General features: G+C 41.2%; 1 protein-coding gene across 4 annotated transcripts; it reads right to left on the bottom strand.

Annotated features, from left to right (window-relative positions):
* Positions 1-435: 435 nt before the first annotated feature.
* On the bottom strand, positions 436-25711 carry pals2b (protein associated with LIN7 2, MAGUK p55 family member b). 4 transcript variants are annotated; one of them, XM_081612265.1, is made up of 15 exons: positions 25558-25711; positions 18002-18053; positions 16684-16745; positions 15031-15272; positions 11458-11570; positions 10801-10953; positions 8726-8878; positions 8354-8581; positions 7467-7598; positions 7276-7372; positions 5568-5636; positions 5322-5483; positions 4774-4976; positions 4513-4641; positions 436-1700 (listed from the first exon to the last, which is right to left on the bottom strand). In XM_081612265.1, the coding sequence occupies exons 4-15, from the start codon at positions 15152-15154 to the stop codon at positions 1524-1526; spliced, it is 1740 nt and encodes a 579-aa protein (XP_081468391.1). In that variant the 5' UTR covers positions 15155-15272; positions 16684-16745; positions 18002-18053; positions 25558-25711; the 3' UTR covers positions 436-1523. The 4 variants fall into 4 exon arrangements, with proteins under 4 accessions (XP_081468391.1, XP_081468390.1, XP_081468392.1 ...); XM_081612264.1 differs by lacking the exon at positions 16684-16745; XM_081612266.1 differs by lacking the exon at positions 16684-16745 and having other exon boundaries at positions 11476-11570.

Below are 25711 nucleotides of genomic sequence, written 5' to 3'. Positions count from 1 at the left end.
TGTAAAGATGTAAGCTATCTTGGTTTCTGTTTCACATTTACTTTTATTTTTTGGGTAACAGTTATGCTTACAGTACACAAAATATGCTGTAAACCCTGTTAGGACATAATGTGAATACGTATCACTTAATATAGTTCACACACTTTGGCTCGACTGTAAGTTGCGTAAAATAAAAACTTTTAAAATACTTTATTCTGCTGTGATTTATTCATTTTTCTTTCCTATTTGTGCATTTTCAGTGCTGTTCAGCTTCACTTATGTAATAAGCTGCATTGCGTGTAGCTTCGCTTATTCACTGTTTGGCTAGCTCGCTGTCTCTTACTCTGCAGTTGTGGAATCAGTGTTTGGGATCAAGAGCGCCCCCTGCCATGAGGCAAGAAAACTGCCTGCCTCACCTGGTCAACAGACGGCCAAAGACACAGTAGCAGCCGTAGGTTACGATTTGATAAACTTTATTAATTAGAACTTTACAAATAAAAATGTAAAAACACAGTGGGTTGATGTGGGGAAATTTCAATCACGCAGCCGGGCAGACGCAAATAAAACTTAAGATTGTGAAAAATTACATTTACTGTAAGAAACATCAACATGAGGTAATTTATCTTTCTTACCTAAAGTGCAAGCAAATATCTTTTTTTAAAAAAAGGGTTTATTTGATATTTAACAATGAAATGTGTAGAAGAATGATGCTACAGCTTTGCTGTTTTGGCTTTGCTTGGGTGCTTGTTGGACGTTGCATCAGTTTCAGTCAGATTGGGGGTTTGGTAAGGAGCTTTGACATTCAATGACACTGAACATAAGGACACGTTTACAAAAATACAACAAACAGGTTGGCTTGTGAGGACTGGGCGATGACAAAGTGACACACGTAAAATAAATCCGAGGATCACATCGGATTAAACTACACACTATTAATCACCAGACTGATAGAAAATAAAATGACACATCTAGACAAAACCAAGTGTTTGCCCTTTGAAAAAGGAACTCAAAGTGTTTTCCTTCTTGGCAGCAGGAGGAGCGTCGACTCCTTGATCCATCTGGACGACGTGAAGTGATGAGATGATGACGGCTACTTAAAAAATAACCAAAGATTCAGGTGGAGACAAAATGGCTGCAGTGGTTGTTCAGACACGGCAACGACTGCTCAAAGATCCACTTCGTTCTGGAGCTTTGGTCCCGACGAATCCTTCACATCATGGAAGAAGGACTGGCGATACAAAACCATCCACGATACTAAAAACTACAACAATAAATTAAATGGAAAAGTAAAAACAACTGGCCCAAAGCACATGACAATATGTTTGAATTGATTCCACTTGGGATATAAAGATTTGTCATAAAAAATGTTATAAAATACATAAGCACTCTTTCCCTTTGAGTTTGGAATAGAAAAGGAGTTGCACAGTGTGCAGGTCTAGGGGGAGAAGGAGCAATCGGATATTATCATTCAGTAGTATCTCCTCCCTCGTATCCTCTTCGTTGTCGGAAAACTCTACGGTTTGTGGAAGCGCCGGTTCTAGTCCTTAATACACCCAGTTCACTGGGACCCACTGAGGCTCGGAGCACAGTTTGTCCACAGCGGCCTGTAACGTCTCGAAGGCTTTGTCCAGGTTGTCGTTGACGATGGTCAGGTCGAAGTAGTGGTTGTAAGCCCTCTGGATACGGGCGCTCTCATCCACGGTCTTCCTCAGGTCTACGTCCTGCAGAGACAACCAGAGGACGGGTCACCGCTGGAGTAACAATGTTTGCAGTTCAGAGAATGAAAAGGGAGTGAAGATTAAGCAAATTATATATTTTATGTTATGGATAAGACCATTTTTCCCCCAAACTTGAAATAAAATGAAGACACTGGAGGTTTTCTTGATGTTAGTGGTAGACTGGGTTCACCAAGTCTCAGAAAAAATCATCAGACACAGTCTACATCAGTGTTTCTTTCGCAACCTTTTTTGGGCCAGCGCCCCCCTAGCCTTTATCCAGGTCCCTCACCGCCCCCCAACAAAGAATTTGTAGGCTACTTTGCACTGACTATTATTTTATCATTAATATTACTATCACTATTGTAGATGTTTTGATTTTTATGTTTGTTTCTGTATTTATCATCAAAAATAATTTCCCAGAGAACAAAAAAGTCATGGGAATAGAAATTATTTTCACAGGCGTCTACAAAAAATGCAACAAACATTCAAGTTAAAATCGGTAGGCCTAACAGCAGCCAGTCAGAGTGAAAAAATATTATTGTTCTTTGCCATTTTCTAGTTGTTAAATCTTCCACAAAATGACCAGATAAAAGATGAACAACATGTCAGTTTCAACTTTGATCTATTTGCAAAACGACTGAGCTCTGCAACATTAAAACATGGATAGAACTGTAACTACATTAATCGTAGCTCTTCTTCTCTTCAGTGTTTGTCAGTTTCTGGTGGTGCAGCTCCGTGCTGCCTTCAGGAGAATGGGACATCAGAGTATCATCCATAAAACGTCACCCACATGGCATTTATTGTGCAAACCAGAGCTTTCAGTGGAAAAACAAAAGTTCCAGGTCCTTTTAATGCCATACAAATATGAGACAGAAACATGGATTATATATTTATATAGACCTGTCTATTGATTTATAGATTAATAGTTTTACTGGACAGAAATTACAAAGAACAAATCTGGTTCTTAATCAAATCCTAATGAGTCAAATTGAAAGTGTCATGGAGTCATCAGCCTTAAGGCATTAACACTGACATGAAAAATAATATTGAAGAAATAAATATATCAAATCTAATTAAAAACATAAATAAGTGATAAGTTCTTAATTGTTATGATCTGTAAGATATATTTATTCTCAGTGCTAGATGTGGTCTCAACAAACCCATGGCACTTCAACAATATTATTTTACCTTTTATCTGGAAATAGTGTCTGTTTATTCTTGCCATACAGTCCTCTGTATTGATTATTGCTCGAAAGGTCTTGCCATACCAGTTTATTCCTCTGTATTTACTTTAGTTTCTTAGTTTATTCTTGCATTTTGTTCTTCATTCATTTCCATTTAGTTTTATTTGATTAGTTTTATCCTCTCCTGGTTTATTGCTATGTCCACTTTAGTTTTTTCCAGTTGCTAGATTTATTTTATCGTTTATTGACCATCAGTAATCTTCACTCATCACCTGCTGTGCCGCCTAATCCTCATGTGTTGATTTTTCACTGTGCAGCATCGGATTCTCCGTTTTTATGCCATAATTCACATCTAGTTCGTCACTCCGTTTTATGTCCCGCTTCTCCTGTTTCAGAGTTTTGCGCAATGTGCGCGTCTTTTTTTTTAACCCCCTAAGGTGCAGGGCGGTCGGGAAGCATATCGATGGGGCAAAGGCAGACTGACATAAACCTTTTAAAACAATGGAAACAATTTCTGCATTCTGATTATTTTAATGTAAAAGTGCTATGTTGTTCTATCACCCCCGTTTCACACCGGCCCACTTACAGCACCGGTGTTAAAGCTATAAAATGAACGCTCTCTATGGTATCACCCATGGAGGGATTTCTTTATTTCTTTATTTAAATGGGTTCATTTTTCAGAGGGATACACAGTGAGGGTATCGGGATTTTAGCTACCAGCAGCAGGAGAACGGAGCTGCGCCAAGAAGCTAACAAAAGCTAACAAACACTGAATAGAAGAAGAAGAGCTGCCATCGATACAGTTGCAGCCAAGCATGATTTAATGTTACACAAGACAGTTTTACCAAGTTGCTCAAAGTCTAAACTAGCATTGTTGTGCATTTAAGGTTTAAAGTTTACCTTCGACCAAACGCCCCCCAAAGGCATCCCAGCACCCCCCCTTTTGTAAAAATGTCCGCCCGCGCCCCCTGCCGTCCTCTGAACGCCCCCTGGGGGGCGGTATCACCCACGTTGAGAACCGCTAGTCTACATGCCAAACAGTTGTTTATTTGTCGTGAATATTTGATGGAGTATCTATGATTTTGTTAGAGTGCATCATGAGCTCATGAAATGCCGGGACCAGGTGCGGAGCTACAGAGGGGGGCGTGGGGGGCGGCTGCCCCCCGGCCCGGGCCCGGATGGTGCCCTTGGGGGCCCGGGTCTGGAGGTGCCAGGGAGGGAGGAATGGTTTCAAGTCGCTTTAATGTCTGATTATAGATGGAGAAAGTACCCCCTCGCCTGTTCAGAAAGGTGTATGCAATGTTAAAGTTACTGTCTCTCAATGGAATTTATAGTAGTCAGTCCCAGTGACTGTTTGACTCACGGAAGCCAATGTGTTTCCTGGGTAAAAATGAAATGAGAAGCGCTACCCAAACCGCACCCCCCCACCCCAGCTCAACAGTTTCCAGCAGCACAGGTGATACACGTGAGGGGCCCGGTCATTGGCCCCGCCCCCCAGCCTGACGCTGACTTGTTCTGCTAGTGACCGGGACAGTTTAATTGGCAACTGAAAATGGGTCGGGACTTGGTCTTTCAATGGATTAGTCAAATCGACACGATCACACTGTTGAGTTTGTCGACTGGTTACTCACCGTGAGCTGCTTTGTTGTGAGCCCTGCATCCACCACTGCTTTGTGCATGGCCTTGAGTGTGTCAAAATCAGGCGCTGCAATGAAAACCACGTAGGGCATGAACTCTGCTGTCTTCAGTACCTTCAACGCCTGGAGAGGACAGTCGAGCAGAAACAGGTTTACGTTCATCTACAGAACATTCACCGTGACGTTCTGCGTAGTTCCCTCCCTCCTTCCCACTATTTGCCAGTCCTTTTGAGGTGCCATTCTTTTGGTCCGTACCTGGGGGTTAACGTCCAGGATGCAGGTGCGTCCCGCGGCGACCACCTCGTGTATGGAGTCGATCTTTGTGCCATACAGGTTGCCGTCATACTCGCCGTGTTCCAGGAAGCGACCGGCCTTCACGTCCGCCTCCATGTCTGTCCGCGAGGTAAAGTGGTAGGTGTTGCCGTTTAGCTCCTCGTCACGGGGCCTCCGTGACGTATCTGAATGTGGAAAAAAAAAAGCATAGCTTTGCATATTTAATTTTTTTTTTAATTACAGGCCCTTTAACTTTTTTTATATTTAGACTTCGGCAGCCAATTATTTGCATTCGTTGCTCTAGGTACTTGGTGTTCTTGGAAATGTTTGTCCGTTCTTCGTAAAGTAGCTCCTTTTCATTAGAATTTCATATGAACATCGAGTTTAAATTCTTTGCTGCATCTGCAGTACTTTTTCACCACACATAGCATTCAGTCAGAATAAAAGATTACAAATGCTTACCTTAAAATTTCAGGGAGTTTGAATACTTTGTGAGACACTGTATATAGGAGAACAGGAATATTACGTACATGGTATAGTGGTGCCAAAGCGTGTGGGGTGGAGGACCATCAGTCTGTTCTTCAGGCTGCGTCGGCCCACCCCCTGAGCACCAATCAGGACTAGCGTCTTTCTCTGGAATGGAGGGACTTTGGCTACTTCCTCATAGATCTGCAACTCGTGTCTGTCGAACTCTATTCGAAAACGTTTTAAAGTTTGAGAAAACTGAAATAGAAATACCAGTTGTAAACCCAACACTGAGAAGAATATATTTTAACCTGCATTCTTGGCTGTTAAGTACATCATCTTCTTCTTTTTCTTCCCTGCCAAGGTGCCACAGAGAATTCCTAAAAATGAAACAGAAGGAACATTTATTCGTTTATACATATTTGCAATTGGAGCTTTTGGCCAGATGGGGGCAGGCATGGAGCGTTTTATGAGAGTTGATAGCATTTGTGGAAGATTTGCTTCTAGTCTGTGAATTTGGTTCTAGTAGACTTCATTAATATTAATGTGTTAAGTGTAGCTTTCACATTTTGATGTGTTACCAGTTATGAGTTTACATAAATTCACCATCAGCATGAATGTCTTAGAAATTTAGGGCTTTTTTGGTACAAATTACTTTCTAAAAAGAAAAAAAGAAAGTGAAATCTCTTTTTGCAGGTTAAAGAGAAACAACTCTTTTTGTGGGCATCAGTGTGGTCTTGGCATAACTCTGCATGGATATTGGGCCGTTCTTCTCGTCAGAACTTGTGGAGGCTATTTAGTTTTCTGGCACAAGCCCAGCTTTTAAGTGCAGACCACAGATTATCAGTGGGGTTGAAGTTTAATGTCAGCACGCTGTCCGTTCCCAAACCAATTCTGCCGTGTGTTCAGGATCATTTTGTTGTTGGAACATCCAGCTGTGTCCAAGTTTCAACCATCATCATTTTAGGTGTTGAGGAGGGTTAAAAAAAAAAAACAACACTGTTCTTCTCTGTTATTGTTTCCACTTTGTGTGACTCATTGGGTCTTTGACCTTCTCAAAGGAAACTTACCGTCATTGAGACAGAAAGCATTTGACTATGCAAATTTCAGTAAATCTTGCAAGAGTCAACTTTGATGTTGGTGCTTCTTTGTGTAATGGGACTCATAATCTGTGGCGATCTCCCTTCATATGGTTAATGACGCTGGTGTTCCAGCACCTTCATGTGATTATGATGGGCTTGAGGCTTCAGGGTTTTCCTAACTAATTTCCTTTAACACGAAGTTAAATTTTTTGGGGTCCCATTTCATCTCCACTAAAAACGTGGGGACTGTGCTCCAGGGGCAATGCATCATTAAAATACAAAATTAACATGGCATTCATGCACATGATGACAGCATTTTACTACTGTATTTTCCGCACTATAAGGCACACCTGAAAACCTTCAATTTCCTCAAAAGCCGACAGTGCGCCTTATAATCCGGTGCGCCTTATATATGGACCAATATTGAGCCACAACAGGTCTAGCAACTACGGTAAGCAGCCGCCGACTTCATTTTCCCCCGTAGAAGAAGAAGTGTGCGATGCATGCTGGGATAGTTGTCAGAACGCTGGTTTGTTAATAAAGTTTGATAATACATTTAAAGCCAGGGGGGGGAGGGGTGGGGGAAGAGAGACAGAGACTGCGGCGGCAGCGTGTCGGTTGGTCTGTGTTACCCAGAAAGCAGTTGGGCACAATATCGCAACACCAACACCAACACCGTGAAACAATGACTGGGGCAGACTACTATATAAAGTACTCGGGGACCACTTCTTTACAAATGTGGATGTGTAATAATAGAGTACGGAACAAATTGGCAACCCAAACTGAAGCGTCTATTCTATGCGCCTTATGAAAAAAGTTTTAAAATAGGCCATTCATTGAAGGTGCGCCTTGTAATCCGGTGCGCCTTATAGTGCGGTATTAGCAAATGGTTCATTTAGATTTAAGACCACAATTATAACACCTGGCAGAGACAAACCTGATCCATCAAAGTCTCTAGGGACAAACGCTTTTCTCTTCTCCTCCAAGAACTGACTGGGTATTAGTCCTGTGGCACCACCCACTACATGGCACGCCTGCAATGGATTACAGTGCAGCTTGAGATTCCTTTCGTCTCGTGACCTTTGCGGACACTTGAGCAGAAACGACAAGTAAAAAGGAAAAGCTCACCTGCCACCAGTTGGGATCCTCTCTGTTGACAATCTGAAGGATGTCGCCTCTCTTAAAAGCCATTCCCGCCTCTCGACAGGGAATCAGGTTGTCACTGGCTGGATCGTAGTCAAAGTATGGCCGCACATACACCTGTCGGGGGGGAGGGAGAGGGGGTCGCGCGTTCATTTAAATCTGATTATGTTTCAGAAGATGATACTGATACAAGGTAAGGCTGGAGTAAAGAAGTGACAACAGGAGCTCAGAGGACGCCCTGTGCTGCTCTTTACGATGCACCAACAGCGGAGGCGTTTGCCAGGAAGGCTAAGTGCTCTGGCTGATGTATTAGATTAAACAAGCAGCCAGAGGAAGCCATAAAACAAGCAAGGAAAGTACACTGCTCAGCATGTGCAGAACCACAGAGCAGGATAGTGTTTCGCATCACGTTTCATTCACCTTCACTTCCAGTTTATGCCCTCTTAGCATAAACTGGCATGTTTATGCGTGTCAATTTCTGTCAAAGATAAAAAAAGGTCATTTTTTTATTTTTATGTCAGCGACCGTGACTAAACAAGAGAAAATAAGGGGTTTACAACCTACTGTACTTTCCATGTGAGGGCGCATGTAACTACAGAAAGCATGTGTGTGTGTGCGTGTGTGTGTGTGCGTGTGTGTGTGTGTGTGTGTGTGTGTGTGTGTGTGTGTGTGTGTGTGTGTATGAGGCTAAAACAGCTATTCTGACCTAGATAGCATGTCGAGTGTTATTAATAGGGCTCCCATGGTTCACATTCATGCACAGAGGATTGATGGAGGCGCCAGATCACCAGGTCGGTGCCACCACCCAACATCTGCCGCTCTTTCTGCGTCGTTTCTTTACACCAGCACTTAGCACCGATTTGTTGTTCTACCTGTGGAGGTGCAGGAGCATCCCTGTAGCTGGGGAGGATCTTCAGCGTGATGCCTCCGCTGCAGTTTTTCAGCATCTCCTGCAGCTCTGTGGGGTTGTTGCCGACGTCCTTGCCATTCACCTCTTTAATGATGTCACCCACGTGGAGCAGGCCTTGCCTGTCGATCATGCCGCCATGCAGGATCCTGGCGATGACCAGGTCATCTTTTTCTACACGAAAGGTCACGCCCTGTAGGGAAGATGAACGGGGATGGAACGTATAGCCTGGGCTGCTTCCTTCCCTCTTCGATCAATATTCATGTTCAACAGCAACAGGTACGCAGGTACAAGGAAACAGATAAAACAAATGGAGTTGCCCTTCGTCTTGGCTCACCAGTGGCTCGCCAGCCTTCTTTCGAATGCCGATCATGCGGACGGCGTCGGCCTGCATGAGCGCGCTGTTGACCGCTGCGTCGTTGGCCGTCTCAGCCGGTGGGGGCACATCATAGCATTTTGATGCCACCATGTCGTGTGCCTCCAAAAGGGACTAAGAGAGGAGAAACAATAGTACGTGAAGCATGCCAAGAAAACAAATTATGTTCTTTCCAGATAATTAAGGAAAAGAATGTCTCTTGCTCAATTTCATTCACTCACAATGCTTTCACTGGTTTAGTCTCAGTAAGCCTAGTTGTTTAAAACCATAAACAGAGCAGTAGCTAGAAAAGGTAACTTTATGCATTACTGCTTGATGTAAAGTGCAAAGCAATAAGTATCAATTAACTGACATTAATTGTGTGAATGCTATAAAGTACTGGCCCTACTGAAAACGTCCAGCTACCAAAACTTTTAGCTGTTCAGATATTAAAACCTTTAGCTCTATGACGACGTGACGTCTGTGATTAAATTTATACTCTGCAAAATATCTAACTTTTGACAGCAAGTGTTACCAATAGACAGGATTGGGGCTGAGCTTTCAAATCTCTTGTGGTTTTTCATAACTCATTTCTTCACTTTACCTTCAGCTAGGAATGCCATTCAAACACTAAACGGATGAGCAATAATAAAACATTTATGACTAATTTTAGCATGTTGCCTAATGTAAAAACCTTAGCAAATGCTAGGATCTAAGATGCTTTTGGGACCATTCTCTGCTTAGCTAATTCTAGCTAAAAGGTCATTGTTAGCACATAGCAGCTACTATTTGCTACTTTAAGCAAAAAGTAAAATTTTAGCACATTAGCTAATGTTGATATCACCAGTTATTGTTAGTCACTGTAAACTAAAAAGTCACCATCAACATGTTAGCATTTAGCTGTTGTTGATATTTAAGATGCTACCAGGATAGCAGCTACTGTTAGCCACTTTCAGCTAACATTTTACACTTAGCAAGTTAGTATTTTAGGTGCTGGGATAAAAGATGATAAAAGCACAGCAGCTGATATTAGCTACTTTTAGCAAACACCTCATTATTAGCACATTAGTTTTTCAGTCCTACTTTATCTAGCCATTAGCTTTAAGGTCATTGTGTCTATTGCAAAACTGCTAAGATTTCCAAGCAGCTTCCCTACAAGATTGTATTTACCAGCTTCTGCTATTTAGTATGCTTTAGCTGTGTCTTTTTAAAAGACTGTTCTTTACAAGTTTTTCTCTTTTAATGTTTCTGGTCATCTCTTCATTATAACAAGTGTTGCTACTTCATTTCAGCAGATTGACAAATCTATTCTGAAAAAAAAAGCATTTCTGAGGTATTTTTGGAGATGTGCACATTTTCTTTGTTTTGTTTTTTTCACTATGACTTGTAAAATTCTAAGTTGCACTTCTGACATATCCACTAAAATAATCAATCAACTAATGGATCACAATTTAGGATTACCCTCTGGATGTCATCACTTACTTTTTTGGTCCACTGATTATCCCTAAAATAGCTTTTTTATTTCCGATCCAGGAATTATTGTCTCTTGTTCCTAAAATATCTTGCTCAGATGATAAACAACGGCTCTCCAGGAAACTCACTCTTCAAGCTCACATTCTCAGTCTGTGATGTAATATCTGTTTCCCATTTCTATAAACCCAGCATCTCCCTCCCTCCCACCCTCTCCCTCTTCCTCAGTAGGTCAACAGGGTTTTAACTTCCACCTAACGGCTCGGACGGCTCTGATTGGTTCTGAGGGCTCACTGGGCTCAGAATACCAACTCCCATTGGTTCAGCTTGTGTAAAGCTGCTGCTATGTCCAGCAATGGAGGTTAGTGTAAGAACAGGGCCCAAACATCAACTAACCAAAACTGCATACTCTATTCACCATTCAATGCATGGACATCTATTTGTTTTATACATTTGTAATATATGAATCAACACCACAACTGTAAAAGAGCACCATCACTGCATCCAGACTTATCTGGTTGTGGAGGATTGCAGCTTCTAACACTACTTTCCTGGGGGTTTTTTTTGCTCTGTTTACTCGGTCTCACCTGGAAGTGCGGCTCCTGCAGGATCTTCGACAGTTCAGTCGCGCTGTCATCTTTCACCTTGAGGTTGCTGATGTCGCCCAAGATCTCCGTCACCAGCTCCATGTTGTTATCCTGCACCGCTTCTAGCTTGACATCTTCCTGCTGCTCCTGAGCCTGGAGGGGACAGAGAATCTCAGGGAGGGCAGGTGCTTCTCACAGATGTGGAAAAAGGAAAAAAAATCTCTTTGGATGGCTCGCTGTTGTGTGCGTGTTTTATGTTGGCGGTATTATGTCAGATTTTGGTTGAAGTGCTACGATTTTAATTTCAGCTGTAAATGACCTACTGTTCAGCCTTGTATTACAGTAAGAACATTAATCTAATTTCTAAGATTGGACGTAGCATTAAACATTTGTGAAAGCAAATCATTTATAATTAAAAATATTGTATAATGCATGCATAATCAGTAAAAAAAAAAAAAAGCTTTAGCAATGTGAAGCTGCATCCTTTCCTTATTAGAAGTGCACATGGATCTTCTGCAGGACATGTTCGTCAAACCCTTACTGTACTTAAGCACCTCAGCCAGAGCAAGCAAAGGATGCAGAGAGGGGTCTTCAACATGACTACAGGTTAGTCTGCTCACAGCCTCTAACCCTTAGCTTGAATTGTGTGTGTGCTACCTGAGGATGGGAGCGTACAATTGGACTTTCCATGATGCCGCGCAGAAAAAGCAGGTCGATGTCTTTCACGCCTGTGGACGTAGGCCCCTCGCCAACATTATCCTGCTGCGTTGCTGAAAACACAAAAAAATATACGCAAAGAGAAACAGATAAGAGATATTTCTGGTTTAAGTTCAGCCATAGACGACCGTTACTAATGGAACATCTGACACAAAAAATCAAGTCCAGTTGAGCTGAAACGGCTAAATTTCAGCTTCATACATTTTCTGAGAGACGCGGCATTTCAAAAACCATTTTAGCTGCTTCAGAGCTCATTCGCACAAGAGCCTACAGGTAGTTTGTGCATGCCGACGCATAAAGCCAGCAAGACCCAAAGCTTGTAAGCAAAAAAAGCCCAAAAGACAAAACAAAAACACAATCTAATCTGTTAACATAAACAGATTCTGTAGAAGGAGAGGTGTGGACTGTTTGTTTGAAGCAGCTAACGCCGTAATTCCAGGGTCTAAAAGCCAACGCAAGCCCATTTAAGCCACTTAGCGCACTGAAATCATGTGTCAGTGTTTTAAAGTCTGTGTCAGTGTGTCATTATGCACTTGTGTGGGTAATAATTATGCTCAGTCAGCATTTTTAGCCCGTTAACTTATGGTTTATTTCTCTAGATTTTGCTCTTGCTAACCCACTATTACACTTTTAACCCCAATCACGCTTTGTGTCATTAGGTTGTGCTCTATACTTTGAGTTTACTCTTGAGGAAAAAAGTTCAATGTGCAACATCGCTGTCTTGGAAACCCCCCCAAAAATACTGCAGCTACTAACAGAGAAGCAGTATATATATAAAATTTATATTTAAAAAAAACACACATGTTTGTGTAATATTAAATCAGACTAAACTTTTTTTTTGTTTTAGATTAGAATTTCCAATATTATTTCTACTTTTTTTCCTCCCCCACCCAAATAGGATGGACGGCAATACAGTAAAATTACTCTGCTTTTACAATTTCAAGGCCTTGTATATCTGTGCAAACCATTTCAGGCAAGCATGAGCGGCGTAGAAACACTCAGACATTATACTGACAAGGAAAGAGAAAGTTCATTTTCCCAGCAGTGAAAGTATTTTGGCACATAGTGTGTAAATCGAGGTGGCAGCATAATGCTGTGGAAATGTGGAAGCAGTAATCATAAAACATTCTTTCTCTTGCTCTCTCTTTAATCTGATATTTAGAATAATCTTGGTTATCCTATTTTAACTAAATCAGAAAATGTCTCTTATTACATTTCAGAAAGTGTTGAAAAATTATTTTTCTTTTTATACTGCATATAAAAATCTGTTTCCGGTTTGTTTGTTTTTTGTAAGGCATCTAAAATTTAGCAGGCTAAATGACGATTTTCAGTATAATTTCTTATAACATATTTTACATTTGCACGTTATTTATTTTTATGTTTACATTCCTGAAAGTCGCACATCTGGCAACACACGTTCAGATTTGTGAGTTGGTGGTTTTCCTTAAAATGAACACAATGTACTACATGCAAGAAGTGACAAAACAGAAAACAAAAGGCAACCATAAATCATAAAGCACAGTCCAGACTACATCAACAGCAAGCTCGGTGCCAAAACAAACCTTAAATATTTATGAAGGGCAAATACACTAGGGAGGATAAGACAGAACTAAAGTTAGAGAAATATAGTTGCATAATAAAAAAGAAGCACCAATCTAAAATCCGGTATGGACACACTCCTGTTCCTGGGCTCCTATGGGGACCACACACGGTCTTTCAGGCCAGAACTGCAATTGTAGTAAGAGTCATACACACACACACAAAATCATAAACAAACTGCACCTTGATTTCACTGTGCAGACTTCTACAGTCAGTCATAACTCTCCATAAATTATAATCAGTTAGTTAAGACATCCTATTTGTTATGCAGGACTGGAAACTTTGAAACCAGACGCATCAGAGGAAAAACTAAAAGTCCAGAATCGAAGCACATCTGGAAGTAAACACCCAAACAGCTACGTTTTCATATGTTTACGGGCTTTTCTGCTCTCTGTGTTGACCTTTACCCACTCGCTGAGATAAGTGTCATGACGTTCTCGACCGCAGAAATGTTTGCTCGGTTCGCAGCAAGAGTGCTCAACCCATCCTGATGGGCACTCGCAATCTGTTCATCCAGGAAATATGTGGAACTGAGAAAAAGCCTTGTTCTCAGGTGTTTCTATTGCCCTGCAAAAGGTTGTGGAAAATAAGCTCTTAATCTAAAACTCGATAGTTGCCACAATTGATTCCAAGCAGATGCATTTATCCACATTGTAAACTGTTCCCTGTGTGTGCTTCAAAGTCATCCTTTTCTACACATATGCCGTGCATTGAATACTAATGGAGAGACTGCCTGCCTGAGGATCCATGCATCTATTTTTTAAGGGTGTAAGATAAATCCAATGAGGGAAAAAAAAAAAGACTTGTCGACCTGTATTCCAGTCATATTTAATTTTAGCATCAACAGGAGTGTGCTGGAAGCTGCATACATCAGAGAGGTGCCTTGACAGATACTCTATCACACACATATTTTCATGTATTTTATTTTAGCTTTATAGATGAAGAAATGGAGCACTTCTAATTGAAATAGGGTTGTTCATTGCAATGACAAAACTGACAATAACGACAATGAACTAATCAGTGCATGGATTAAAACGCCTTTAAAAAAAAGCAGAGCTGGAGTATATAACTTTTATAAAAAATATGTTTTTTTTTGTTGTTGTTTTTTCACATATTTTTTAAAACTTATCGCAACATTAGGTACCAGACAGATAATCTGTGAAAAGAAAGTCGAGCTTCTCTGCTTTCTCCCAGTGTTTCTATTGCCATCTACAGAAACACACTGCTCTCTCAAAAGCAACTAATCAGTCCCAAGAGGAGGGTTTTAGCGCCGTCAATCATAGTTGTGTGCACGCTGCTCACAATCTCCCACTTGCTCACTTTTTTTAACTTTTAATGTGACCCGTATGCTTCATAATTCATTGAAGAACAGACAAATCTGTAAGAAAAACTGAATAGAATAAAAAGGCAGTAAACTGTTTTAAATGCATACAATCTTAATTTAATATCTTTTGGTTCCATTTCAACAAAATAGGTGTATTTTTTTATTTTCATTCAGTAGAATTGTACCTACAATACATGAATTCATTTTTTGCTACCTTTTCTGATACAAATCCACGTGTCTCTTTAAACATAAGAAGATCAGACCGTTCCTTTTCATTAAAGCTCCTTGAATCTTTTACTTTTATAATAGCACCAACCACAAAATCAGTGATTTCCTTTAACTTTTGAGTGTAATGGGCAACATAATGTTACACTTTGAGAGCTATCCTACAACAGTGCTTTCTAAGCAGTGACTGAAACCGAAAACAGTTTGTGCCTCTCTCTCTCTAGGTGTTGTGTTTGCAAGTATCACAGCTTTACGTGTGCTCGTTTAAAATGAACCCCTCCAGCCACTATAAGCAAAACTTATAGCATCTATAAAGGGAATGTGCCAGTCAGACAGTCAACCAGCCCACTTCCTCCTTTCCTCACCTCCAGATGTCTCTGCTCCCTGAGAGGACTGCACAGCTGGGGGCCTCTCCGTGGCAGGTTGTCCAGAGGGCATTACCTCCTCCTGCACCCCATTCCGACAGGGATCGTCCATAGTTGTGACCATAGCCAGGTCCTCCTTTGCTCTTCTTTCCTTCCAGCTGCCACAAATACGCAAAGGCAAACCACTGGCAAACCACCAGTAGTAGCAACTATGTCCTGTCTAGCACTGCCAACCTGTTGAACTGTCAGAGAAATGAAGGAGAAAGACAACAAAGGACAAAAGGGGGGATTAGGGACAGAGGATAAAAAAATATAAGACAAAACAAGTGTAAACTGAATAGGATTATTATCATTGGAGGATATCCACAGAGAGGACAGCAATGAGGAAAAAGAATGATGACCAGTTCAGTGTGTCAGTCCTCTCGCTCTAGTCTGACTTTAATACCGACTCATGCTCAACTCCACCTCCTTTTTTTGTTGATCACACACAGAAACACACATAATCCCACAATTCTCTCCTGCTGCGCTTGCTTGCGTACCCGTCCTCTTGGATCCCCCACCCTAACAGAAGTCAAGTTACCCTTCTCGTCTTGACTCAGGCACACACACACACACACACACTTATGTTGAATTTGTCATTACGTAAGTAACCTTACATAAGTCTAACTGAAAGGTTGCCGACCCTACATTCCTACTCGTTTCCTCCTTTTTCTTTCATTCATACTCAAAGTTGGGGCTTCTTGGTACTTCTGAGTGCAGAAAGTATCAGTTTCAGGAGATTGTATCCTAAATATATTCTTCTAGTGGTTATCCACTCGCTTAAAATTTATATTTTCAACTATGCAATAGGGAACGTGAGGTGCAGACAGAAAGATAAATATTTTGTAGGATTACAAAATATTTGGGGCTGGAGTTTAAGCTGTTCCAATATTTCAGGGCTAGACACTCGCTGTAAGATTCTTTTGTAACACAGGCTCTACTTGGACCAGATAAACATTAATTTTCTTTTGGTGGTGTATTTTAATAAATTACAATAGAAAGTCCTATCAATACAAATGGAAAAAAAATGGGGAAAAAACCTAGTTATAGATGGCAGTTTCATGCCAAAGATCAGCAAATCTAATATGACCTTTGTGTCTCATTTGCTATGGCAACTTATGCTAGCATGCTATTTAGCACCAAACAGATAGGGCTAGTTGGTTACTATTTGTGAATTTAGCATTTTAGCAAATCCTAAATGTTTCAACAGGGTGACGGGTTTGTACCAACATTTTGTAATTTAATCTGACCCACATTAATTTTACAATAAAAGCTTATTACTATCATGCTGCCATGCTAGCTAGCACAAAGCAGCAAATGTTACTTGCATGTCACATCTAATTGTTTTTACTTAAACCAGAAAGTAACAAATATTCCTAGTGCCGCCAAAAATAATACAATGAATTACAATATAGTACAGTTACAATGTTGTTGTTATCTGCAACATTTATTTGTTACAAATTTGAAGATGTACAAAACATTTCATCTGTTTCTTGTAACTTGTTAACAAAAGCGATGAGTGGATGTTCTCTCAGTTTAGTAGATTCAACATGTTTTTTTGCAGCTGGAAGAATCGTCAAAATTTGCCTTTCCTTGAAGCAAGGGGAAACTAACCTCCTATCAACCAGCTGATTGACAGTGCTAGCAAAAGTTGGTTCAGAGTACCATGACTCCGACTGCAAATAAAATACACAAAGACATACATTTGGGTACAATTATTACATTCATTGACAAAAATGTAGTACATAGTGAAACTAGTTGGATAGTTTCCTTTTGTTGGTAGGCCAATTTAATAGTCAGTTAGTTGGTCCACTGGTCGGTCCAATCAGTGATTAGTGAGCTAATTGGTTGGCTTATCAGTTGCTTGGTTTGCTAAGTGGTTTGTCAGTCGGACCACTGTTTGGTCAGCTAGTTGGATGTTAAAATAGTAAGTTGTCTCAATGGTTGCTTGCACAACAGTTACACAAGGGCAATTGGGAAATCAGTTTATTCGGAGCGAAAATGCATTTTAAAACTCGAAACCTGAAGTATCCCAGTGGAATTGGGGGAAAAAGTGGGATGAATCATAAACAGGCTCCTCCCTTTCAGCATCCACCAAACTCCGGCTGCCACAGTAACACAGCTGTGCACAGAGCAGATCTGTCTGTTTTAATCCTGCCCATCCTTAACCCTAACCAGTCAACCCCTCCCCCATCTTTGGACGCAGGGTTTTTAATCCAGCCACGAAAGCACTGGATTACAGGTTCTGTCTCTCCCTTTTTCATTGCTATCTGTTGGGTTAAAAGCGTCTCTGCCACTTTGGCCTCCTTCATCAGGAAAGTGGGGGATGCGAGCAGGCCATGAGTATACAGTGTTACCGCACACATCTCCAGTTGAGATAGAAGTGCTTTGAAATTAGCTCTTCCCATACATGCAAGAACACACACACTCACTCACTCACTCACACACACACACGCACACATGCACACACAGACACACACACACACACTCAAATCTATCTATTAAACTGTCAGTTTAGTTTTTCCACATCACAGAATAAAAACAATGGAACTCATCTCACGTAGAGTTCGACATATAACAGCATCATGACAAAGGAACGGAGTTCCAGAGAAAAGCATCAGCTGATCATTGCTATGCTATTTTACTAACTAGTTTCATATAGACAGATAATATCTCAAGGAGCTGATTGTGCATCATATAAAATATTTCTGTTTCCTAAACAGACTGGAATATTTATCAGCCAGTGGGGCTTGGACAAAATCTTGAAAATTACTGCGCATAATAATTAACTACTGCAATGATAAACACCTTGCTACAACAGAATGCTTTAACTTCAAAGCCCAGCAGTTTTCCCATTGACCTGTCATGAAATGTCTTCTTGTATTCAGTCCAAAAGTGTACAGTACGTTAGCACCGATGAAGCTTTGTTTACCTGTGCCCGTTGGTGCAGTCAAGTCCTATTGGCAGCAGTACACAGTGAAAACCTGCAGAGAGAAGCACATTGTGTTGCATTCCTGACTAACACTTGCATGAACACTCAGACGTAACCATTTACCCCAGCAGATAAACATAGTGAGCAAATGTTTTCTCCCGTTGATGCATCTGTTGCATTGATCAAAGTCATCTCTGCAAGTTCTGAAAAGGGACTCTCGCCTGCAGAGTCAGCTATTGGTCTGTCTGAAGAACACTGAACAGAGATATCTCAAACAGCGGATTGTGCTCAGCTATTCAAGCATGCCTGCATCATCAGCTAGCACTGTGCTGCTAACAAAGAGAATGGCCACTATTTTTCTGGAAGCAATGACAAAGCTGTGTGTGTGTGTGTTTTTTTTTTCCCCCTCCGGGAAGGTCCTGCTTTCGTTTTAGGTTGCAAACTCAAGACATGAAGTAACTGCTCTGAGATCATCATATTGAGGTTTATGGGTTTGAGGTTAAAAAGCAGTTTCTACAGGGCTGTTTTCATTTAGCTATGTTCACTTCAGTGAGCAGCATACATTTGAAAAAATAAGGAGAAGAATTTTATGATCCACTATTCGCCTACTGACTGTCAGAGATGGACACCAGCGGTACCCTCATGACCCGGACAGGACTGAGCCTGCTTAGACATTATGTGGATGAATGAAAGTCCTGACTTTTCTCACAGTGTGTGTGAACAACAGCCACACAATATTTATACATCCACAGATTACAGAGATTAAATACTGTTTACCGCAGAGAACTGCAGTTCATCGCAAGCTACAAAACTACCAGTTATCACTGTCTGTTGCAATGGGCTGTGTAGTAGACTAAAGGTTTTTATTTACAAATCCAATCTCATTCCTCTCCCACCGTCATTAAAGGAAGTGCAACATTGCGGAGCCGGAGTCTGGCAGATTCCCAAACTCACTCTATCCCATTTTGGTTTAAGAGGTGCTGAGGTCTATCCCAAATGTTAATGGAAAGTAGTAGGCTACATTTAAGTAATAACTAAGAACATGCAACTGCATTAGCATCAGCTTTGGCCAATGTTGATCTTATTTTTATATCAGTATTCATAAAAATACAGATATTTTTATCGGTGTGTATATATATATATATATATATATATATATATATATATACTCGTGTGTGTATATATATATATATTAATAATATATGTTTGTTTCAATCGTTATCTGCTGCTTAACAGAACCCAAGCCACTTTGTGACTGCCACAATGGTCATTGTAAAACTGGCTGAAAACTGTTTTAAAAAATTATAAAGAAACAGTCAAACAGTGTTAAAACACAAAGCGTTGACTGATTCAAATGAGCTTTTCTATGGAGTTCACATCTGACCGTCCACATACTAGGGAGAGTACAAAAATAAATAAAACATTATGATTGTTACAGACAGTGAACAATGTTAAGATGATACCAGGACTTCTTATTTTTGCTTTAACCAACTAGTGTCAAGGAGGGGTTGACTGATTACGCAACAGGGATTAAATTCATGTTGGCCAAGTTTATTGGAAGTGAAAGATATCCTGTGGAAGAATGTTAATGGAGGCAAAACCCCCACAAAAAAACAATTCCTCCACAAATCATCTGCTCCACAGCACAGGAGCCAGGATGAACCAGTCAAAGGTCTAAAAAGAAGAGGGAGGACCAAATCTTTGCAGAGGAAGGAAGGACAGCAGCCTATTGTTGAGGAGTGGATAAAAATGGGCAGAGGAGGTAGGAGATTTTCAGTCAGGGAGCCGAGGGAGACGTTCAGAGCATGAGAGCAAGGAATATATAAAAGGCAGCCAAGAAGAAGAGAGAAGAATCCTTAAAGATTAAACTGGGTAGAGGGAAAAGCTTCTGAAGTCCCAAGAGGATGAGAGGGAAAACATGAGAGAGACTGAAAGAACAAAGTGAGCTACGATTGATGGCTGAACAACTTTGTAATCCGTTTCTACACCATCTGAAACATTTTTGCTATATGAACGCGCCAACAAACTTTGGGGAAAATTTGCTTCCTCTGCAGTAAATGCAAGGAATTTTCCGAAAGAGACCATTTGCATGCAACAAGTTCCGTTTGAACGAGCTAATTCGTTTATTTTCCACTCTGTCCTATTGCTGGAGCTCCTAATATCTTAACATGGCTTTTGTCAGATCCTCATACCTCCTCCTGGGACAGAGATAGAGAGAGAGAAGTGAGGAAAAAAAAATGGCATTTGCAATTCTGGCTGCCATTGGTGGAATAAAGGAGCCAACGAACGCTCTCTGAATGCCCCTGGTTGCCAGGCGCTCGGATGATGGACAGCTCACGGAAGAGGGATTATGAAGGAGGATCAGAGTTTGTTTTTGTATAAACCATTGCTGTTTATCTCATGTTGTATGTGAACATATGCACAATGTTAAAGCAAAAGGAAGAAAAGAATCAAACTATTAGAACTCAAAACTAGACTAAGCATTGTTTGGTATGATTAAAACACACATACCGTACAACAGGGACACTCATATTGGTTGGCCACTTTAGGAAATGTATTTTAAAAAACTACAATTAACTCATTTATTGGTGTTGGAAATGTTTGGAAAATTTAACATTCAATTTGCACAGTATGGAAAACTTTCTAACTTAGAAACATTTTTTTAAACTAAATTCTAAGTGGCACATTCCCATTAAAATAAATGCTATAAAACCTTCTTTGCATTTATTTATTTATGATTTAGTTTCTTAGTTTTACCAGAAAACTCATTTCCAGTGATCCATGACTTCCTGTTTTCCTGGATTGTAAATACGACATGACACAAATAACCACCTCTTTCAACCACAAGCCACTTAAAATCCCTAAATGTCACTGTTGGAGAAGTCTGTCTCCATCTCCGGGTCGCCAAGAGTCCATAACATCAATTAGACACTCCATAAAAATCAACTGGTTGCTTCACAGGCTTGCTTAGGAAAGAAAAGCCTTTTCTGTCCTTATATCGCAAAATGCAAATGTGTGGAGTGTGCTCAACTCCACTGGGACTTTTAACTACAACAGTCTGCTGTGGTCAAATAAAACCAGACTAAATAAATAAATAGATAAGTAAGTCTTCCCCAGGGGGTGCCAAGTAAATTGGACGGCACTGTATAAAATCCCCAAAGGGATCTGCTCTCTGCTATTCGCCATACACATTTTCCACTGGTACTCATTGCCACATTGTACCTTCGGATGCATAATCTACACACACCACTGAGAGCGGCAGTCGCTTTCAGTTTTTCCTCAATGGCTTCATAGTCACTAAGAATTCATCTGGACAGGCCGATGTTCTCCAGGGTCATTGGAAAATATCTAAAATTGCACTACTGCCCTGAGGTGCAAAGTTTACAGCTTACCGTCTCGACGCTGGAGGAGAGCAATACATACCTATTAAAGCACTTTGCATTTGTGAGCATCTATCATTCTGGCTAGCTATTCATATAAGCACTCATCTCATCTCCCTTGGCCAAACCCTTCCTGTCATGCCTCTCACCCATCACCCTCTGCCTCCAGTCAAACCCTATGTAGGTCACTCCATGCGTTACCACAGCCCGCTGAATAAGAGGATTACACTGCTACCTTTAAGATGGTTATCTTAGCGGAGCGATATCAACATAATATTCAGGCATATTCTTCAAACAGCAGAATTTGTTCATTCTTTCAGCTGCTGGCTACTGTTAATGTCCCCCGTCAATCTATCCGAGATGAGGATCCATCTCTGTTTAACCTTGTTGAGTCATTATTTGACACTGCGCTCTAAATTAACGCCATTTACCCCGACGAATGTCTTTCTATTAGCACGCTTCGTGCAAAAATGACCCCAATTTCCTCCCTGGTGCTGTTCCGGCGGGTGGGATATCAGATGGTCAAAACCCTGCAGCGGCAGTCGCACAGCAATCTTAATAATGAGCACTCTGTGACATAATCTGAGCCGCCACATGGCGCTGTCTGCTTGGTCCACAGCCGCCTGCGAGTGATTATTAATATAAAAGAGGGAAAAAAAGGAGGGGGCGGCGCAGTGATGCAACAGCACTTAATGTGACTGCAAAGTTTAAAGATGAGGATAGTGACTTTCTGTGATGTTGGGCAGTAAAAGGAAACGGTAATGATATTGGGAAAGACAAAACAGAGGGAAGAGATGAGACAAATGGGTGTGCCTTGTCAAGTCTTTCAATAGTAGAATAGAGGAAATGGCTCCTCACCAGCATCAAATGGTTCAAAAAGATACTATTACATTTTCTGCTAAGAGGTTTAATCATCCGTTCTAACGGTCTGAAGTCCTTTTATTGATATACCAGAATGATCCAGCTAGGTACATAAAGTAACATAGACCGACCCTCCCCCACCTGTTGCTACAAACTGTCAATCACCTGGCTGAAAGAAGGCTGCTTCATTTTTAAACATTTACATTTATTTGGGCTGTGTTCTTGAGTGGAACCACGGATATGTATCTTGTCAACTGTGATCTACCAAAAATATTTACTAAAACCTGAATAAGCAAATGAAAAGAGTAGCAGCCATCTTTTAGCCTGCAGCAACATGCGGGGGAGGGACAACAGCACTATATTACGTTATGCTCAACAAAGCCACTACAGCCACTTTTTAAATACCTTAAAGGTATTAACAGTTGGATAACTCTAACATGAGCTAAAATAAAAAATAAAAAGAATCTCAATCAACATATTTAAGTTTTGAAGTGCAATCTGTCCTATCACTGGCCCCCGGCTACTCCTTCAAAGACTTTCTGAAGGTGCGCTCCTGTATAATTCTAATATTGATTAATGTAATTGAGTGAAGCGGCTGCTTAGCCTGCAGCGAGAACTCAAAAAGACATTTGCCTTCCCGTCCCCTTTCCCTTTCTCTTGCCTGCAATGCAAACGCACAACTCATTAAAACGTCAAGTGAGTCATTGTAACGTCTTCTTGCCAGCTGGTTTCCTAACAGCTGTTATCGTGAAAGTTTTGACTGAGAAGTGAGGGAGAACCGGCTTGCTCTCGGACAGCAGGCATATTAGCTCACTTTATAAACGTGTTGTCCGTGTCTGGAGGGTTTCACTGACATTCCTCCTCCTCTTTTTCATCGCCTCTCTTCCACCGTATGAATTATAGAAAAGAAGAAGCTTCAGCGTGTTGGATTTGGTCTGGCTCACTCCCATATGTTCCCACACAAGCTGAGGGCATGCCTCCGACTTGAAATTCGTGTCTTCCTCCGTCCTGCTGACAGGAAGGAAACGCATAAGGGCATGGGAAGGCTTGCTCATCTTACTTTGGCAACAATAAAGGTCACCCTTGGCTTCTGAGAAAGAACTCTCACTGGATATTCAACCTCGGGGACCGGAGAATTACTGTAATGCACTGGGTCGGTTCGGTCTTCATATCCTTCTTTTGTTTGTTGTAATTGAATAAACAAATTTGGTTATGAGAGACAAAAAAACCACCAAACCAAATTTGGACGCAACACGATGCACTCTCAGTAGTCCGTTAGCCTGGCCGGCCCCGCTCAGGAAGGATCCCCAGGGACGTCACGGTACGTCCAGAGGCACTACATCCTCCATAACATGCCAAAGCCTAAACTGCTTATATTTCCAGCCAAGCGGCCTTTGAATAAGGAGGCTCTGAGATTCCTTGAGCCAAACCAAGGCATAAGCAAACTAAGTGGCTTCCCGATTCCAGAAGGGAGGTTCGAAGAGTGTTTCAGAAGATACATCTCAAAACTTACCAAGAATTAGTCGTCATTTTTATTTCCTTCAATGTTTTTTGGGTCAGTGCTTTTCATGATCTTACTACAAAACGATTTTTCATATTCATTAGCTCAAAGCTAATGCATTCTGGGCCAAATATTCCAATATAGTTATGGAGTCAAATGGGACCATCAAAACTGCAATTCTGGCACCTGTAAAGTGGTTCTGATTAGCACTGTTACTCTGATGCCAAGAGACAAACACTAATTTCTCAACATATTTGTGTTACCAGACTCTCCTTCGTTATAATGTAGTAATTGCAAGTCTTCCTTTTCTCCGCGTGATCAGTTTGTGTTTCATTAGTGAGGACAAAGGAGAACTATGGTTATGTAGCTGTGGTGAAATTCTCTGGGAATTCTGAGGACGTCATCTGTACTTTGACTCAACCTCTCTCCCACACACACACACACAAAAAAACATGGAGTTTGGCCCTAAACTGTCACTTTAATCTAATTCCACACGTGTTGAATGGAAGGAAGTTAAAATAATCACGGCCGGGACAGCTGTGGTCAAACTTTGTCTTCTTTATTCCACTTGTTTTGCTCACACAGAGAAAAATGGCTACAACCAATCATTTTGGATACACCTGTTTGAAGAACCTAGAACATCAGTAGATGTTTTGTACTGACAAAGAACACAGAAAAATATAAACCAGGCCAAAAACAATTTTTTTTTCTCTCCATTTGATGAACTTTAGAATAATATTTTAGTCAGGAAGGAAATTCGTCTTCTGATTACTGTCAAACATTTCCAGATGCTGCTGTTTACAGACATCATGTCATCATCCATTTATGATAATGACATATCTGGTCTTGAGGAAGTGACTCATTTTTTAAAGTTATTTCTTGCAAATGTTATTTAAAATCAGTCATATATTTTGCCAACCAATGAAAAGGCAGATTATAGGTTAACTTAATTCTGTTGTTGCAAGATTTCTACGTGTTCTGGTTTAAAAATATATTTGCTCTTTAGCTGAAAGAACCCTCTCACCCCTAACCCCCTCCCGCCACCCAAAATCTGCTTTTGGCCCCATACAACCTTTGACCGGCTCTGGGCTCTACAGTTATGTTCACATTAAGTGTTCACATATACAGTAAAAATGGGCCTATCATTATGTGCCTTACCCAAAACGTCTGGACATTAAAAAAAATAAATAAATAAAAAATCAACCTTCTATGACCTGATGTGCCCTGGTTTTTTTTTTTGTTTTTTTTTTTTTTTTTTGGTTTGTTTGCTTTTTCTTACATTACTAGAGGAGGTAGTCTCGGGACAGTTCCAGCCTTCCCGTGCCGTCTGTCCCGCAGCTCTTTCCTATGATCCCTCCCGGTCAGGAATCTACGCCACGGCTCTAACGCACGGCCGTGCGCTTGAACCGTGCGCACGGATCCGTGCCAAACGCTTCGCACCGTTTTTCGGCTGACCAGACAACTAAAGCCCACGCTCGCACCGTTTTTTTGCCTCACGTGCGGCCATTTTTTTGTTACCCATCCGAGCCCATTCATTGTGGCGCGCGCACACTTCCAAACCGTGCGTCAGATCCTTCCCCGTTAGATGGTAGAAAGGACAACCCCGACATAAATCCAGAACAGGATGTAAGAGCAAAACATGTTCCGACAGAGCAGAGAGCCTCTGCTTCTGTCAAACTCTGCTGCTGCTGCTGCTGCCGCCGCTGCTGCGCCTCTTACCCGCGCCAAGTGTCTTTGTCTGACATTTCAACACCAATTTATGAATGACTTCAGGAGCGTCCTCGCTTCGCATGCGTTCACGAGGCAAGACTTACCTGTGAGTCGCGCGCGTGAGTTCGCGGTGGTCCACGGTTTGTCCCGGTCGGACATTCACATCCAACCCCCCCCCTCTCTTCAGCTGTCTGTCCTGGTCCCGCAGCAGACTGCCGACACCAGGATGCCAATCAAACAAGCAGGCCACGCCCTTGC

The sequence above is a fragment of the Poecilia reticulata genome, chromosome 11, assembly GCF_904066995.2.
Source record: "Poecilia reticulata chromosome 11, P_reticulata-male-v2, whole genome shotgun sequence".
Classification (NCBI taxonomy): Eukaryota; Metazoa; Chordata; class Actinopteri; order Cyprinodontiformes; family Poeciliidae; genus Poecilia; species Poecilia reticulata.
Note: the sequence above shows the minus strand (reverse complement) of the source record. Positions and strands in the feature narration are given on the sequence as shown.

What these genes read in the sequence shown, in the direction of transcription:
- pals2b (XM_081612265.1), bottom strand. Translation starts at nt 15,154, where the DNA reads ATGGTCACAACTATGGACGATCCCTGTCGGAATGGGGTGCAGGAGGAG. An exon ending in GGGAGCAGAGACATCTGGAG is followed by an intron (nt 11,571 to 15,030) that starts GTGAGGAAAGGA and finishes TTGTGTTTTCAG; the next exon opens with CAACGCAGCAGGATAATGTT. An exon ending in TTGTACGCTCCCATCCTCAG is followed by an intron (nt 10,954 to 11,457) that starts GTAGCACACACA and finishes TGTCCCCTCCAG; the next exon opens with GCTCAGGAGCAGCAGGAAGA.